The 19,314-nt window shown below is 46.3% G+C and overlaps 1 protein-coding gene across 3 annotated transcripts in view; it reads left to right on the plus strand.

Moving 5' to 3' along the window:
* Nucleotides 1-19,314, plus strand: part of SUFU (SUFU negative regulator of hedgehog signaling) — a 165,134-nt gene that overhangs the window by 139,175 nt on the left and 6,645 nt on the right. For 2 of the 3 annotated variants that reach the window (XM_077125877.1, XM_077125878.1), the window contains exons 9-10: nt 8,289-8,423; nt 10,245-10,383. In XM_077125877.1, coding sequence (XP_076981992.1) covers nt 8,289-8,423; nt 10,245-10,383 — 274 coding nt within the window. The other variant, XM_077125879.1, reaches the window with a different exon arrangement.

Raw genomic sequence — 19,314 nt, forward strand, 5'->3', positions numbered from 1 at the left:
AAACAGAGTCGAGAGGTTATCCTGGAGGTTATTCTTATGCATTAGGTAGATATCACCTTGTTATTCAAGATGTAATGGAGAGGCTGGAGGGAACTGCTTGAAAATGTAGAGCTATGTTCCAGTAGCCATGTTTCTTAAAGATGATTGTATAATGATAAAGCATTCACAATGTGACTGTGTGATTATGAAAACCTTGTGTCTGATGCTCCTTTTATCTACCTTGTCAACAGACGAGTAGAACATATGGAATAAAAATAAATAATAGGGGGAACAAATGTTAAAATAAATTTAGTTTGAAATGCTAGTGATCAATGAAAGGGAGGGTAAGGGGTATGGTATGTATAATTATTTTTTTCTGTTTTTGTCTTCTTTCTTTTTCTGAATAGATGCAAATGTTCCAAGAAATGATCATGATGATGAATATGCAACTATATGATGATATTGTGAATTACTGATTATATGTGTAGAAGGGAATTGATCAAAATAGGAATGTTTGCGTTTATTTGGTGTTTTTTTGGTATTTTAAAAAATAAAATAAAACACAAAAAAAGGAATGGGAGGTTCTTAAGAAGAAATACTGTGGTTACTTTTTTTTTGATCCTGTATGTCGGGGTTGCATTTCATTATTTGTCCACGTGAGTATCCTGTTATTGCAGCACCATTTGTTGAATTTTGTTTGTTTGTTTTGCTTGTTTGTTTTTGGGGAGTGCATGAACGGGGAATCGAACCTGAGTTTCCTGCAGGCGAGAATTCTACCACTGCACTACCCTTGCACCCTGTGTTTACATTTTAACTGGCATCAAGAAGACCTGAGTTTTTTGTCCCAGCTCTTTATTTGCTCATTGTTTGATCTTGGACTAGTTATTTAAGTCTCCAAGTTTCAGTTTCCTCATTTGTAAAATGGGAAATATACTGCTTATTTATAGGGTTATGGTGAGAATGAAAGGAAGGAAAGTATTTAAAGAGTTTAGCAGAGGACTTGACACCATGGTCTGTGCTCAATAAAGGCGTCTTAATATTATTATTGTGAAGAGCCCCCTGAAAACAAAAAGAAGGTATAATACCTCCAGGAACCAGGATAGGTATGTAGAGAATCCTTCATACAACTCAGACTTTTAGATGAATTTGAACAATTTGAACCTAAGCTAGAAAGAGAAGTTTTTTTTAATTTATTTATTATTTTTTATTTATTAATTAAAAAAATTTAATAGCAAACAAACAAAAACATTCTTAACATCATTCCGTTCTACATATATAATAAGTAATTCACAATATCAACACGTAGTTGCATATTCATCCTCATGATCATTTCTTAGAACATTTGCATCAATTCACAAAAAGAAATAAAAACACAACAGAAAAAGAAATAAAGCAAAAACAGAAAAAAAAAAAGATTATACATACCATACCCCTTACCCCTCCCTTTCATTGATCACTAGCATTTCAAACTAAATTTATTTTAACATTTGTTCCCCCTATTATTTATTTTTATTCCATATGTTCTACTCGTCTGTTGACAAGGTAGATGAAAGGAGCATAAGACACAAGGTTTCACAATCACAGTCACATTGTGAAAGCTATATCATTATTCAATCATCATCAAGAAGCATGGCTACTGGAACATAGCTCTACATTTTCAGGCAGTTCCCTCCAGCCTCACCATTACATCTTGAATCACAATGTAATATCTACTTAATGCGTAAGAATAACCTCCAGGATAACCTCTCGACTCTGTTTGGAATCTCTTAGCCATTGACACTTTGTCTCATTTCACTCTTCCCCCTTTTGGTCCAGAAGGTTTTCTCAATCCCTTGATGCTGAGTCTCAGCTCATTCTAGGATTTCTATCCCACGTTGCCAGGAAGGTCCACACCCCTGGGAGTCATGTCCCACGTAGACAGGGGGAGGGTGGTGAATTTGCTTGTTATGTTGGCTGGAGAGAGAGGCCACATCTGAGCAACAAAAGAGGCTCTCTTGGGGGTGACTCAGGCCTAAATTTTAAGTAGACTTGACCATCCTTTGTGGGGTTAAGTTTCATATGAACAAACCCCAAGACTGGGTGTCAGCCTATAGCTTTGGTTGTCCTCACTGCTTGTGAGAGTATCAAGAATTCAACTTGGGGAAGTTGAATTTTCCCCCATAGAAAAGTATGTTTTAATAACACAGACTTTAAGGAAAGGAACAGGGTCAAGAAAAGCTGAAACTCATGATGAACTGAGTATTTTTTTTAAAAAAAGGTGCAATGGCCAGCAAAAAGGGCTTTATTTTTTGTACTTTTCTTTGGAGCAAGAAGGAAACCTTGGCTCCCATTGTTTGGACAAGTAGAGTGATGTTGACTTAATCAGTGGTAAAGAGAAAGCAGAATGTGCTCAATTTCTGTTATACTTCTATAGCAAAGAGCATGACCAACAGACTAGGAAAGTTCAAACAGGCATTGGTAAGAGAAATTGAAGTAATGATTTCATATCTTCTGATCCACTTGTATTGTGCCCCCACAATACCAAAACTGGTGAATGAGATTTCTGAAGCTGGTGTCAGTAATCTTTGAAGGAAAAGGAGAGAGGTATTAATTGACTGGAAGTACTCAGAAGTGTCAAGATGCAAAAAGTGTCTTGCACTCTCTGGACTAGTGAACTTGGTGTTACTCTCAGGGAAAATTCTGGACTACATTATTTAGCAAGTAGGCTGTATATTCTTTCTCTCTTTTTTTTTAGTTTATGAAATATAACCACATACAAACACAAACATTCTTACCATATGATCATTCCATTCTTGTTATATAATCAGTAACTCACAATATCATCACATAGTTGTATATTCATCATCATGATCATTTCTTGGCACATTTGCATCAATTCAGAAAAAGAAATAAAAAGAAAACAGAAAAAAAATCATACATACCATACCCCTTACCCCTCCCTTTCATTGATCACTGGCATTTCAATCTACTAAATTTATTTTAACATTTGTTCCCCTTATTTATTTATTTTAAATCCAGATGTTTTACTTGTCTGTTGAGAAGGTAGATAATAGGAGCAGACACAAGGTTTTCACAACCACACAGTCACATTGTGAAAGCAACATCATTATACAATCATCTTCAAGAGACATGGCCACTGGAGCACAGCTCTACATTTTCAGGCAGTTCCCTTCAGCCTCTCCATTACACCTTAAATAAACAAGTGATATCTATTTTATGCATAAGAATAACCTCTAGGATAACCTCTCGACTCTGTTTGGAATCTCTCAGCCATTGACACTTAATTTTGTCTCATTTTGCTCTTCCTCCTTTGGTCAAGAAAGTTTTCTCAATCCCTTGATCCTGAGGCCTCAGCTCATTCTAGAATATTTGTCCCATGATGCCAGGAAGGTCCATATCCCTGGGAGTCATGTCCCACGTAGAGAGGGGGAGGGCGGTGAGTTTGCTTGTCATGTTGGATGAGAGAGAGGGGCCTCATCCAAGCAGCAAAAGAGGCTCTCTTGGGTGCGACTCTAAGGCCTAATTTTAAATAGGCTTAGCCTATCCTTTGCGGGGTTAAGTTTCTTATGAACAAACACCAAGATTGGGGGCTCAGCCTATTGCTTGGTTGTCCCTACTGCTTGTGAGAATATCAAGAATTCCCCACTTGGGGAAGTTGAATTTCCCCCCTTTCTTACCATTCCCCAAAGGGAACTTTGCAAATACTTTTTTTGTTCACTGTTCAGATCTCTCTGGGATTTATTGGGGCATCACTCTGGACAAACCTCCAAAATCTCATGCCCTACTCAAGGTTCCAAATATTATGGTGTTCAATTAAGCTGTCCACATAAGTTATATTAAGAAATGCACTAGTCAAAGTATAAATTTTGTACCAAATAAACACTTTTGGCTTTAGTCTCACACATAAGTTAAAGTTTTTAAATATTAATTACCATCTATTTTCAACACCCTGCAGTATTGACATTCCTTGGTTCTTCCTCATGCAAAAACATTTTTTTAATTTGGGCTGTACAGTCTCTTAAAGAGAAACAATGAGCCTTGAGAGTCAGCACGGATTCACAAAGAGTCAGGCATGCCAGACCGTCATCACTGCCTTTTTAGAAAGGCCAAGTAGGCAGAGGAAGTGTGCTGTAGACTTGGTTATAGGGGGTTTAGCAAGACGTTTTGAGAATATCTTCTGGCACTGGAAGCGGCAGGCAAAACAGAGAGCTGTCCACAGAGTATCCAGGATGGGGAGGGACTTGATGGGGGTGGTGGTGATGGTTGAGTTTATTTATAATTGGTTAAATGAGCATAACTAAAGAGTAATGACGTCATTCTCTCACTATGTCTTCTGCCCAGCCTTTTCCTGCTCACTGTTAGTCAAACCCTGGGATGAGAGCATGGGATGGTGAGTTTATCTGTAGTGTCAATGATATGAAGTCAGGAGGGAATGCCAATATGATGGATGCCAGAGTCAGGTTTCAGAAATATCCAGACTGCTTGGAACATTAGCCAGATAATGCAGAGTTGTGCTCTTAACTTCAAATAATCAACAGTACAAATACAAAATGGGAGAGAAGAGGTCTAAGAGCAGCTCATGGAAGAAATCCTGAGGGAGATTTTGTTGACAGAGGAAATGCAGTGTGAGTTGGTAGTATGATGAGGTTACAAAGAATAGACAATTTGATGACAGTTTTAATAGAAATGAAGTGTCCCAAACAAGAAAAACCATAGTCCCTCTGTGATCTGCACTGGTTAAACCACATACTGTATTTACTTCTGCACATAACACTTGGTTGACTTCTAGACACAACACTCTACAGTGAATCCAAGGGAGAGGGACTTGACTGGATGGAATAGTTTGGAACCCTGTCTTAAGAATCTAGTTGAAAGTTGGTTCTGTGGATACTGGAAAAGAGAAACTGTTGATGGGATGTGAGAACAGCCTCAGGCATTTGAAAGGCTGTGATAGGAAGGTTGATTACTTTGGGTGATTGAGGACCTGTGAGTGAGAACTGTAGGAAGGCAGATTGTGCTCTGTAGAAGAAAGAGAACTCTGCCAGCACCTCCCTCAGTGGGACAGAGGCTTCAAAGATTTTTATTGGCCTTCATCAGTCTTTTCCAGAGCAATAGTAGTTGACCAGGGCTTGCAATGACTTCTCAAGAAGTCAGGAGATCTTTCAAGCACCATCTCAGTGATCCCTTCTCCCAAGCTCAGGGCAAGGAACTTTACTTAGCAGAGAGTACCCATCTGGCCAGAGGCTGTTGGATTCTCTGCTCAGGGTAAAGGCAAGTAAGTCTCTATTAAGTCACTGGCATTCTTGTAGAAGGAGCAGACAGATTTCTAGAGGCACCAACATCAACTCACTAATTCATTTCCTCAGTTATATTTTGAATATATACTGCATCCTAGGCACTCTAAGATGCTTCACATGAATCATCTTATTTAATCCCTGTAGTGATCTTAATGAGGAGAGTATTGTTATTAATGCCCACTGAAAAGTTAATGGAGTTTAAAAAGGTTGTCACTTGCCCAAATTAACACAGGACTCGAACCCAGGTCTCCCTGACCCAGAACCCATGGTTTTAGCCACTGTCCCAGAGCACTAGTTCATCCTTCATCCCTGGGTCCCATGTTCCTAGCAGTCCCCAGTAAGTGTGGGCCATAGGATCCCCTTTCATACCCAATCCCCAAAATGCTGCCTTCCTCTCCACTGAGAACTCAGGGAGAAAACAGCCCAGCTGAAAATTAGGCCATGCTGGTGAGCAAACTACTTATTTTTTTGTAACTAAGATTAAGCTGACAACCATGCAAAACATTACAAACCTGTGTCAGCTGCAGATTTAATACCTCACCCAGCCCACACAAATAATTCATGCTCCTGCATCGATGTCCAGAAAAAACAAATCAGCAAAAAGCTGGGCTCCTGCGTGTGCGGAGCAGCCGCATTTCCATTGAAGCAGCATGCCGGAAATACCCAAGCTCCAGGACTGCAGATCTAGCATTTTGTGATTTTTTTCTCTTAAAAGATTAAAGTACATTTTCAAATGATTGAAGGTTGGTGGGAGGTGTAAAATGTGGGCACTTGTCACATTAATTCTTCAGATGATTAAGTTCTATTCCATTTCTTTAAAGCTGTTTGCAGTTGGGTTTGATGTCCTCGTTCCGGGTGAGTGTGTTGTAGCAGTTACCAAGGTGACTTTAGCTGACTTTCAACAATTTATTTTTCCCTCCAGCTTGAGACGTCTCTAGCCCTGTGTGCTGTTGATTCTTCTCTACCAATCCCCCACCCCCACCCCCAGTTCCTGTTCATCAGCATTTTTATCTGTGCTAGAGAAGCTGGGATCCTCTAGCAGGCTCCCTGGGCCCAGAGTCCCTGCCTGGGTGAGCCAGGCCTCAGCACCTTTCGGGAGCATGGGGGCATGCATTGATGCTGGAACCCAGTGCCACATAGCACGGGGGGGAGGGATTGTGACAGTCATGCTCTGGCTCTCTCACTTACTCTGTCTGTGACCTCAGGCTTGTCACCCTACCTCTCTGAGCTTGTCTCCTCCTCTGTAAAAGGAGGATTTATAATAGAATCTACCTCTGGTGTTTGCTATGAGTGAATCTATGGACTTTGCACAGAGACTGACACAGAGTTAGGGCTTGACAAATGTGGGCTTCTATTTCCGGAGTTCTGCTCTTGTTTGGGCCCTGAGGGCAGCCCTATGTCATGCCATCATAGTCCCTGGCCAAGATGCAATGTGGTGTTGCCCTTCTCTGGGGAGGCACATATGTTGGCCTGTCACAGACCAGCTCTGTGGCCTTGGATGAGTTACTGCCTCTCTTTTGTAAAGTAAAGACGTTGATTAAACAGCCTAACTCTGAAGCTGAAATTCCATGACCCTCTGGGCTGTAGCATTTGTCTCCTTCACAAGTCTTATAAGAGGGTTTGTCAAAAGAGAAGCTAGGAGAAAGGAGGACAGTTTCAGAATTAGCTTTGGGAAACAAAAGTCAGGACTGCTTTGTGACAGAGCAGTCCAGCCTGGGTGTGGGTGCTCCTGAGGGAGGAGGAGGCCTGTTGGTGGGAGTGATCCCCAGTACCTCCAAGGCATTTTTAAATCTCTGCCCCTGCAGGCCTTGTGCAGTGCCTTATCACTCTCCATTCTTTTGCTTGCTGACCTCACCCTTCCCCTGGGGAGGTGCTTTGCTTGTAGGGGTACCTTATCGACACCAGGCCCCAGCACTTAGCCTCCAGTGTGGGTGGAGGTTGGGCCTACCCCTCAGCTGCTGCCTGCCTGCTGTGCCCAAACATCCTGGGTGGCTCCTCCGCTTGAATGATGAATAACTAGAGCTTCTCTCCCAGCCTTTTGACAGACACTTGGGGAATTGTTCTGAGATTCACAAGCCCAAACCAGGATCCGGCTTTTTGAATATGATCAGTGGGTAACCCTCATTTCTGGCGAGCCATATTTGAGAGGTTGTCAGTGGAGATAGCTGAATTTGAAAGAGCAAATCTTCATTTACAAAGTGACCCCATGGCTGTGGGGCAAGCTTTTGGTGGGAAACAGGGCAGGAGGGAGTGTGAGGCAGCAGTCACTGCTCACTGAGACCAAGGCCACAGTCCCAAGGAATCTGTTGCAGGGCTCCTGGGGCCTCAAGAGTCTAGCAGGGTGGGGACCCCAACTCTGCCGCCAGCCAAGCCCACTGGTCCCAACTCCTAAGAGCCCAGTTTCCACCTCCTCAATGAGGATTGTATCATTTCCTGGCAAGATGAAGGATGTGTATGTCAGTACAGCTCCAGCTATTAGCATGCTGGAAATGAGTGCTCAAAGCCTGCTCTGATGTTACAGCCTTTTCAGGGTCAGCTGGAGGGACTTTCTTGGAGTTACATCTCACATGCCCTGTCATCCCACCTTGGAGAATTAAAGTTGGGGTGAGTAGGTCCCAGGCTCCAGGAATGAGGGCTCCTAGAAGTTTCTGCTGACATCATAGGGTAAAACAAGCCATTGTGACATAAGCTACAATGTAACGTGTTGGCCAAAGATGCAGGCTTTAGAACCTGACTTACCTGGGACCAAATCCCAGCTCCATCCAATCACTGGCTGTGCTACCTGCCCAAGTTACTTAACTTCCCTGATCCCTGGTTCCTTATCTGTAAAATGGAGTTAATAATAACCTTGTGAGGAGTAGCCAGTCAGTACTGGATGGTGGCTGTTGTGACTGTCATCATTATCATCAGTCACCATTATTGCTATTATTGTTCAGGAGCCTGAGAGCCTCCCATCCTGCTCCTCCCTAGTTTTTACCTTGTGCTGAACCTGTTCCTGTGGTTGGTTTGCAGGAGCCGCAAAGACAGCCTGGAAAGCGACAGCTCCACCGCCATTATTCCCCATGAGCTGATCCGTACGCGGCAGCTCGAGAGTGTACATCTGAAATTCAACCAGGAGTCTGGAGCCCTCATTCCTCTCTGCCTAAGGTGAGCCCAGCCAACCCCACTACTCCACTCAGCTCCATAGTGCCCATCTTGGCCCCAGGGGGCATGTAAGCACCTTCCCCCTCCTCCCAGCATCATCCAAACCCTGAAGAGCCACCAGTCCTTTGGTTGCCATGTCCCCACATACCTAGGCAGAGTCTGGACTCCGGGGCGGGAGGGAGAAGCTTCTGGCCAGCCTAGGTGGTGAGAAGTCTGCCAGCGGTGGGGATCCAGCCGGCCCTGATGAATGTCCCTAGAGAGGGGCTCTCTTTTCTACATCTCCTCTCTAGCCCAGAGTAGCCAGGAAGCCCCATTGGTCTCTACTCTGATTCCTTGGTTGACAGATCCTCCTCATATGCAAGCTTTTGAAGTCTGTGAATCCACAGGGAATAGATACTAAAGTACTCTCCTTCAATCAAAAAATTATCCCTCAGCCTTGCTCCTCTTAGAAAGGTTCAGTGCCACAGGGAGGCTCTGATGCCTCCCAGCTATCCTGCAAGCCCAGAGTCTCTGGGGATGGCAGGGTCACTAGCAGCACTGGATTTGGGGGGCAGGGGTTCTGGTGAATGGAGCTTAATTTTTTCATGCGTGCTACTTTTCCCATGTAAAACATTAGTTCTCCAAACCCAGTGGCCAGCCCAGAAGACTCCTTGAGGGACCAGGAAGCCCAGCTGTGTCCTTTCTGCTGCTGACAACTGTGCCAGAAACCCAGCCCTGTGGCCAGAATTCAGCGTTGTGCTCCTGGGATGTTGTACTGGGCTGAATCTGTTGTAGCTAGCTTCCTTGCAACCCTCTGGGGTTCCACCCCCATTTTTGTATTAGGGGAGGCAACAAGAAGAACTTTAAACTTGAAGAACTAAAACAAGGAGGAAGAGGGTTGCACTGGTTTGGGTCCTTTCCACTGTCCCTGGAGCCTGGGAAAGGAGCTTGGATTATAACCAGCCTTGGCCAGCTACCCTGGGCAGCAAAGCAAAGATGGCAATCATCAGAATGAACAGGACCTAGCAGGGCCTACCACCATGACCCCAACCATTTCTTCCCAGGCTGCTTCTCTTGCCCAGGATCTTTAGGTTGATGAAGAGTTAATCCAAAACAGCCTGAGAAAGCAGAGAGTCCGTTTTACTTCCTTTGCCCATGGGCATCTCTGCCTCACTGGATGCCCCTGCCTGCCCTTCCCCCAGGGGTATTTCCAGACTGGATATTAACAGTAACTTCTTGTAGCTCCCTCAGAGTGACCTGACTTGGCTTCAGTTTTTATTTTTAAAGATGTTGGTGGCTTTGGAGCTAGCCATTTAGATCTGTGGAAAGGCCTGGAAGCAGGTGGAAGGTTCTGCCCCAGACACAGGGGTTATGCTGTCGAAGGTACTACACCATTATCCCAGGGGTTCAGGAAATTTGTTTAGGCACTACTTCCCCCCAGCCTCAACCATGGGGTGTCCCTGCAGCTCTGCTCTGGGTGTGATTTTGGGCACATTGTTTCCTTCCCACTCTGGCCTCACTCTTTTCATCAGAACATGAGGGAAATAGACTTCATATCTCTGCAGTCCCTTTGAACTCCAATGGAGTGTTGTCTCTTCTAGCTTTGAGCACTTTGGAAGAATGACATTAAAGAACTTGTGAGAGAGGCTTCTCTTTGAAGGCTTTTAAATCAGTATGTTTCATTACATCCCCTGTTACTGGGCAGGCAGGCAGGCAGGAGGATCTTTACCATGCATCCAACCCAGGGAGCGTAGCCCCCATACTTCTCGAGCCCTAGCCTAGCCTGCTGCTCTTGGGGCTTTGTCCAGGCCCAGCACCTCACTGTCTCCATGTTCCCACCCCCAGGGGCAGGCTCCTGCATGGACGGCACTTTACATATAAAAGTATCACAGGTGACATGGCCATCACGTTTGTCTCCACGGGAGTGGAAGGCGCCTTTGCCACTGAGGAGCACCCTTACGCAGCTCATGGACCCTGGTTACAAGTGAGAAGGCTCTTTTTCTTCCCTACCTTCTTTCTGTAGGCTCTTCCCTCGCTAATCCCCTTCCTCTCCTCCCTTGGTGACTCTCCTTCCTGAGGGGCTGGCTACGAGAAACCTCTTGGAGTCAAGACTTTTTTTTTTGTTTACAGACACATTTAAAACACATACACATATACACACACACAAAGGGTCTTTAACCTTAGAATTCTTCTATAAGGTAGTAGTAATCAGTTTACTTATATTACATTTGTTGATAAAGTCTCTTTCCTTTTTTTAATATTTATTCTAGAAACTCTAGTATTTAAATGGGCACAATCTTTTAGGAAAGTAATTTGAGAATTCATTGCCCTAACAAATAATGGGTATATATATGGGCTGATTTCTCTCTTTTCCTTCCGTCTTTAAACCTGGTGCTTGAACTGAAGCTATTTTTTTTCAAGTATTCATTCAAAAAACATTTGCAAAGGAGTCTACTGTCTAATAGAAGAAGCAACTATTTAAATAGTTCCTGTGTAATATACCACCACAGACAGCATGACAGACATCTATACATTGTGCACTGCAAGGAAAAAAAGCAAACAGCCGGTTCTTTTGACAGAAAAGCTTCAAAGAAGTGAAACTTGAGCTGAATCTTGAAAGAATAAGCATTTACCTTGTAAAAGAGGGAAGAAGGGCATCCTAGCCGGGGCAGGGGGCGGGGGGGGGGGGGGGGGAGTGAGAAGCAATGTGACTGCAGTAGACAGGAGGTCCAGGAGATGGAGAGTATAGAAAAAGCAATGAGAGACAAGGCTGGAGATTTGGAGGCTAGATCATGCCATTTGCCCCATCAGCTCCAGGAACACTTTCCAGCTTGCTTCCCCTATCACCTGAGACATTAGAGATACCTCTCCAGGCCCTGTCCATTGGGTAGTTTTGTTACACATGGAAATCTAGGTTTGAGGGATGTAGGGTTTTCTGCACCCTGAGTAAACCAAAGCACAGGAAACTACGAGTGAAGCAGGACCGGAAGATGTGTGGAAGCTACTCTTCAGTGGCCCATATGACAATCCTGTCAGAATTCATAGAGAGCAGGCATGCATACCTGGACCTAAGGCTAGGATGGGCAGGTCTCAGCAGCCAGAGTGTGCCCCCCCCCACCCCTCCACTCCATCCCACATCTAATGGTTCTCCCATTCCTCTTGATGGAAACCCAGCTTGTCTGAGCAGAAACCTGCTGCTCCTGAACACTTTGTCCCTCTTTGGCTCTTCTGGCTGGAGCACAGCTTCAAAGCAGCTGCCAAAGCTCTGGAGCCTGAGAGCCACAGGCCTCCTTCCAGCTCCTACCCTTTCCCAGGTCTCTAATGGGTACTGGTCCAACATATCCCACATACTTTGAAGGAACAGCACCCTTTTTCGTTTCCTTTGCTTGTTGGGAGTGAGGAGGTGAGGAGAAGAAACATTTTACCTTAACTCTCTTGGGATTATCAAGAAAGGGAATCTGACCCAAGCCTGGAAGGTGACCACATCTTGTTTGCTGTGTAGCTGGAGGAGGGGTGAATTACAATAAGGAGAGGAGGAAAATTATGCTGACTTTGTGGGTTTACCCCTGTCTGGGGGTGGTGTCTGTGAAGTATTTATACTCTTAATATGGCATTCTTTTTGTCCCGAGTGTGTATCTGTCTTTGCAACAGAATTTCTCCTCCTTTGACTGGCTCCCCAACCACCACCACCAAAATACTAACCCTTAATTAAAACAAACAGCAAACAAAGGCCACCAACCACATTCCCCAGACTAAGTGGAGGTAGAAATGGAAGCTAGTGCTTTAGGGATATTGTGTTCTATAAATTATCTTGCCTTTTTCCACTGTTGTTATTACATTGTTTCATAACAAAATTACTTTGAACCATAAAGTTATAAATACATTTTAAAAGTCCCACTTGGTAACATTAGATTTCTATCCATGTGGTGTTGGTAGTTACTGTAACAAAAGCTCTGAAGTGTAACATTTGAAATTAGCCCAGCACAAGTGGAAAGGGCCTCCTTCCACCCCCCCACCCCCACCCCCCAGCTATGCCCCAAGCTGCCACTGCTGTCTATTTGAAGAGCAGAAGGCGAGCAGACTTCTCTTCTGGGCAGAACTGGTGAGGAGGAGGATGGTGAGGAACCCTAAAAGTTGAGATTCATGGTTCCCAGGCATTGACGACACACTGCCAGATCTCAGCAGAAATGTCCTCAGCATTTATGTGTAATGAAGGTTTAAGCACATTTTCTTGGGAAAGAAGGGACTAGGGTCTTTCCAAACCCAAGAAGAAATTCCACACAATTATGCTTCTCATCCTCATCTCTGTACCTGTTCTTGGAGTTCTGCCATCTCCCTTGGAACTTCTTCGCTCCCCAATAGCAGGAAACCCAGGGAAGTTTAGGCTGAGGACACCTCCCTGCCCTGAAGAGGGAGGGTGTTCACCATCTTCAGTTTTCACAGACCAGAAACCTGAACACCCACTCATGCAGGCCCTACTGCAGATTTTACATTGCCCCTTAGTTCCCCACAAAGTCTTCTGGGCCCAACCACATGCTGAAAGGAAAAGGGGAAACTCCTTATCCACCCCCACCCTCCCCAACTGCCGGCATTCTTTCTCCCAGACCCACAACCCCCTCACTTCCTTGGCAGCCCCTCAGCGAACTTGAGCACTCAGCACCCGCTGACTCCCCAGCACACAGCTCCCTCCCTTGGGCCGTTTGTTGCCTGGGGAACTGGGGAGCGATGGGAACAAGCACTGTGTTTCAATAAAGTTGCTGTGCTGAGAGCTGCTTAATCAAAGGCCTGTGTTATGGGCTCATTAGCGTGACCCACCACGGGGAGCTGACTCACAGGGAGTCCTGGGAAGGCTGACTGAGGCCCCCCTTCCGAGGCAAGCACCCTCACACACTGAGGGGTTTCTTAGGCCCTTTAAAAGGAGCCCTGGGAAATCCTCTGACCCTGCCTAGCCAGATTCTCAGCTGCTCAGCCAACACCCACACCAAATCCTCCCTCCCCTCTAAAGCAGTCAGCATTTTCTCCATCTGACTGGTAGTCTGCATTCCCTTCAGGGTCTTGCCGCTGTGGTCACAGGCAGCTCTCTAGCTTGTGGGAATCTGGGCTTGTAATTACTTGTGGATCTCTAAGTCTCCCTGTGAGGCTGGCTGTCTCCCCAGGAGTCTACAGGACCTCCTGGAGACCTGGGGTTAGGCCTGTAGTTACCAGTGAGGGCCCACTCCTTTGGGCGGGGGAGATCCCTCAGGCACCACAGCAGAGAGACTCCAACACAGTGATCCCTGACCTGGCCCCCCGTAGGTCTGTCTTGCTCACTCTTGCAGGTCTCATGGGTTTCTCCGTGGCCCCCATGTGCCTAGCCTTTTGCAGGCAAAAGGGTAGGAAGGAGCTGAACACAGCAGACCCAAGACATGAAGAGACCCAGATTCCTGTTCTTTTGGCTGCTGCTTGAACTCTCCCTGTTGGTCCCAGCTGAATTGGGAGGGGCTGGGATGACTTTCTTGCATCAGTCTTCAACAGCTTTGGAAGCCCTCACTCTCAGCCTTGGCACCTTGTTCTGGCTACCAGCCCAGGCCTGTTATCTCTTGAGGAGAAGGCTCAGCAAAGACACCCCTCATGAGGAACGAAAGGGGAGACAGAGATAGAAGTCAGAAGGTTATGGAATCTGGGCATCTTTCTAGAGCTTGCGGAATAACCCTAGACAGGCCTTCCCCCACCTGTCCTGTATCTGCCCTACTCTCTCCAGGCCCAGGCAAGTCAAGGTCCCAGCACACAGAAAAGCAGGGCTGTCCACAATGCTGGGCCGAGTACAGTAGGCATTCCCTGCTTTATGGAGGAGCTGGAGAGGCAGGAATCCAGCTCCCATTCCACAGGCTTTTCAGTTTTCTGAAGTCAACTTAACTCTGTCTGTGCTAGAAATTTGCTGTTTCTATCCTACCTAGACTTTTGCAGTAGGGTCTTCAGACTCCAGATGGGAAGCCTGCCAAGGCCAAGGCTATACTTCTCATCTATACCCACCCTCCCCCAGCTGTCCCTCATTCCCTCATCCCAGTGACTCCAACAAGTCTCTCTCCCTTGACTCTGTCAACACGAGCTGTTAGTCCTGTGAGCGGGAGCCCGGCCCAGAGCCGAGTTGCTCATCCATCCCCAGCCAAGGGTAATCTGAAGGGGGAGAGGTCTGGCCCAGAGGTCACATAGGGGTCATATCACCAAATATGAGAATATTTTTTTAAGTCCTGAAATGCTTTCTCAGCTGCATGGTATCTGACAGCTCACCTAGTGGTGCCCCCATTCACAGCCATTCCCTGTAATCCTGATGGGACGCCCCAGGCTTGGGAGAAGAGACCTAGCAGCTGTTCCTAGTGGACCCTACTGCTCCAGGCTAGGCTCAGGAATTGCTGTGGGCTCTCATCCTAGCCCAGCCACTGACTCCCCATTCTCCTCCGGACAAGGCCCCCTCTTTCTCCTGTCCCCAACCACCTAATTGAGAATCCCTGGGCTGGTCCTCTTTGGTGGCTCTATTGATTTTTCCTTGCACAGGTGAACCTGGCCACAGTTAATGTTCTCCCTGGAGACTTTGTTTGGGCTGTCTCGGAGACCTCACTGGCCAAGGGCACTCTCATGAAGGCATAAACCCCAGAAATGTGCCTGGGGAGAGGACTCTGGTGACCAATAGCCAGGGCAGAAGGGATCTAAGACTGTTTCTGGCTACCCACCAAGAATGAGGAAATGGATGAGGCTTCACTGTGCCACCACTGCAGCCTGGCACACACCACACATGCCTCTGCCCCTAGGCCTGGGGGAGGGGGTCTCCAGTCTGTTTTCTGGCTTTTGCCTGGTTTGGGGAAAGGGACGCACTCTGAACTGCTTCTTCATCCTGCCTCCTCCACTGCCATCATAGGTGCCGGAGCAGCTCCTTGGCAGTCCTCACCATTGTAAACAAAACATTTCCTATCCTGAGAGAAGGAAAGGGAGGGAAAAAGAAAGCCAGACTTGTTGGGAAGCAAGAACAACATGTCAACCCGAAGAGCAAACAAGGCCCTGGACAAAGTGCGGATTGTCATACCAAAAGGAAGGAGCAGGCATTGTCAGCCGCTGTTTGCAGACTAGAAATATCATTGACCACAGACATTTGAATCAGGGTCAGATCAGCAGCAGCTGGGCTCCTGCCTATGGCACAGCCAGGCCTGCCCAGGGTAGGCACTGACGAAAGATGACTTTTCAGGTTCCTTTCTGGAACTTGCTGGGGCCTGAGGAATGGGAGGTTGTTGACAATCCTCCCTCACTACCAAGTAGCCAAGCTGTCATAAGGTACTTAGTGTGAGCAGCCCATTGGAGGAAGCCGGCACTGCTGGCCTAGATTCTGAGCCCACTCACTGGCAAAAAGCTTGGGGTTGTGGGGGTTAGTGCATTGCTCTCATCCTACAGCTCAGCCAATTAGATGGTGGTGGAGCTGTAGCCACCAACTCACTCCTGTTGGTTAAGACTGTTCCCAGAGCCCTTCCTCCTATGTGCCTGAGCATTTCCCAGCACTTCCCACATCATGATCTCCTGGAGTAGCTTTTAAAAATGGAAATGCCTTGGCCTTGCATGTTTTGATTCACATGGTCTGGATGAGGCTTAGTATCTCCATATTTTTATTTATTTATTTATTTAATTTTCTTCTAGTATCTCCGTATTTTATTTTGATTTTACCTAGGCCTTGGCCCATCATCCCAACCTACTGGCTTTTTTTGTTTGTTTGTTTGTTGAAGATGTTTATTTTTTATTTTTAAGGAAGGAGAGAAGACAAAAAGAAAGTGAGAGAGGGGGTCTTCCCTCTCTCCCTAGAGGGCCTCCTCCATCCAAGGCCTGTTTGTGCACACAAAATGGGATAACAAACATAAGCATTTTGTGCCTGGCTCTTGGCAAGGGCCCTTATCAACGAGTGCTGCTGTCATCATCATCATCATCATCATTACTTCTACTGCTGTTCTCTGGGTTAGAGTAACTGTTGCCTTCACTAACCGTATGTATTCATCAAGCTGGCCTGGAACTTTGCCCTCCTTTGTCCCCAATTGGAAAACCTCTTTGGGCATGGTTTCCCTTCCTTTCCAGCTGGTGAACTTGTTTTTGAGCAGCTGCATGTCTGTGGGGCTCAGGGTTTCAGCCGTGCAGAGACCCTCTTGAGCTGTGCAGGTGGCCAGGAGAGCTGTGGCTGGGTGGGGTTGGTATTGCTGCTTTTCCAGGTGGAAGCCAAAGTCACTTTCACTTTCCCTGTCAGAGAAGAGGGAGGGTTCAGCCCCGAATATACAGACTTCTAGAGTTGGGGTACCTTCCCCAGGTAGTAAAAGTGTAACCACCACCATGAGCCAGTCCATTGTTCTTCTAAAGTCCAGGAGACTTTTCTCTCAGCACTTCCTCATCTGCAAAATGGAAGAGTCACCTCCCTTGCAGGACCTCCAGGAAGGTCCAATGAGATGATGTAGATCAAGGACTTAGCAGTGGCTGGCACACGGGAAGGCACTGCCCTTGCTTTAGGTGGTGTTATCGTGACTACTGTCACTATCATAACCATTCTCATTATTATCCTGGCAAAGCCAGGAAGCTCCATGGGGACCCACTGAGTTCCAAGAGCTCCAAGCCTAGAATTGCACAGGCTTTTCCCACAGTTGCATCACAACAGCGAGTCTGTTACTTGTGAGAAAACCCAGGAGCTGCTCCATCATAGCTATCTTCAGTGTCCTATTGATAAGATCTGTTAACATTCTCAACTCCACATCTGAAATATACAAAGAACAGGGCCTGTTTGTTCAGTCCAACCTTCTAAGGTTTAACTCCCGGAGGAAATTAAATTAGGTGCCTGGAGCTATGGTAGTCTGATAGTCTGCCCTGTTTTTTTGTAGGGGATGTCACTCTTAATATCATGCAGATCTTGGGTATGATTTTTCCCCTTTAATTCTTTTAAAATAATGTGATGTTTGCAACAGGAACCAGCAAGTCACCAAAAGTAAAAGTTGAGGAGGCAAAAAAGTGTAAAAAGTAGGAGCAACTGTGGTCTATTCCCACTTTTGGTCTTGCAGTCCCCTCCTCCGATTGATTTCATGAGACCACAGACAGATGGTACCATGCTTGGTTGCTCTTCTAAGAGCTACCAAAGCTCACCCTCTCCCCAGCACCAAGTCCAGGCCTTTGTCAGAACTGGCTTAGGACTAAACTCAGTGTTGGTAGAGTTAACCTTTCCCCGTTGTTAGAGAAAAACTTTCTTTGTAGTCTCACTGGGGGACCACAGTCCCTGTAAACTTTTCCCCCTCTGCCCGCCCTTCCCCCTCCCCATCTCACCCCCAGTACTAGCTCCAGTCCTCAGCCTGTTTCCCTTCTCTGGCAGAGAGTCCCTCCCTCCAAATTATTTGTGGGTTAGAAATCAGCCCAGCCTGGCCCAGACTGGAGCCATTGTAATATAATTGGGTTTTAGGTATGCTTGTGTTTGTGCTAGCATTTGCAGAGATGGCAACAAGCCCTGGAAGTGCCAAAAATATGAATGTGACTTTTGTGCTACTCAAGCAGACTGGTGATGACTAGTGGGGAAACTCGGGACTTCTGGAGGGAAAAACCCTGGAATGAGAGCAAAAGGAGCAGGGGCCCAAGCTGGGGCAGGGGTCGGATGGCTGGGAAGGTGCATTGTAGTCTGAGATTGCAGAGTTTGCCAGTCCCAGTGTGGGGAAGTTGGAGGTAGAACCCAGGTGGTGCCTGTTTCCCTCTGTCTCTAAGCTTCCCTTTCTCCTGCCCTGTCTCTGTCCCCACTTGAGGCCTATCTGTGGACCTGGAACAGAAACCTTGATTAGATGTGGGCCAGCAGTCAGAGCTGTTTTGGTTCCTGCTTGTGGGCTTAGAGCCTGGGAAAGAGAGGTCTTTGCACTTTACTTGTCCAGATGGGGAATGAGCTACCTTCATGCCTGTGTCTGCCAGGCTCCACCAGGGCCTGCCTAGCAGAGGCACTCAGAGAATACATATGGAATCGAATGGATCGATGGGTGGATGAATAGAAGAATGGGTAAATGGGTAAATGTCCTGGGAATAAGAGTTCAGGATTTGGAAGCAGTACTTTGGATACTAGCAGTCCAAACATGACTGGGATATGGTCTTGTCTTAGCCATTCACAGGCTATGTGGCATCGTGCAATGTGTATAACCTATCTGTGCCTCAATTGCCTCATTTGTTAGGAGATTGAAGGAGATAAGATATATGAGCAGTTCACATAGTTCCTGGTAAAGTGGTGGTTTTTCTGCTCACTTGGGTGTAATGTTCTCATTTCTTGCTCCTACCCTACCCCATCAGCTTCTTCCTTTGGAGCCCCTCAATCCTGTTTAGTTCCTGGATCCTGCTTCCTTTCTCTGCATTTCATTTTACTTCACAAGCTGACTATATTCCCACTGTTGAAGCTTCCCTTGGTTCCAATACAGCTTTTCAGAGTGGATGCCTCTGGGGAAGCCTGGTGGGTATTTTCTCAAGTTCTTGATTCCCATCCTTCTCCCAGGGCTGGTTTCACTCAGAGGAGCCCCCTCACCCTGTCCTTCACCCTGGCCTGGATGTTGGTGTTTCACTGTCATATATGCTGCCCCAAGTAGGACAGTCTTTCTTCTTTTGTGCTCCACCCAAGGTGCTTAAGGTGTGCTGAGTAGAGACAAATAGAGGCAGCCAGGGCAATGCAAGAGAGTCTGCTGCAGAGACCAGGAGTCCCATGGACAGGCACAGGGATGAAAATGGAGGGAAGAGGTCAGATCTGGAAGAGGAAACATCCTCAGCCAGGACCCAGTGTGATGCAGGCATGGAGTGAGCTTAGCTTGGCCTCTTCTTTGTGACAGAGAAAACAGCCCATCAGATTGAGGAATGCCTGATTTAGAGGCTCTAAGAGTCCAGAAGAACAACTTGGATGTTCCCA

This window comes from Tamandua tetradactyla, chromosome 13 (assembly GCF_023851605.1).
Source record: "Tamandua tetradactyla isolate mTamTet1 chromosome 13, mTamTet1.pri, whole genome shotgun sequence".
NCBI classification, from domain to species: domain Eukaryota; kingdom Metazoa; phylum Chordata; class Mammalia; order Pilosa; family Myrmecophagidae; genus Tamandua; species Tamandua tetradactyla.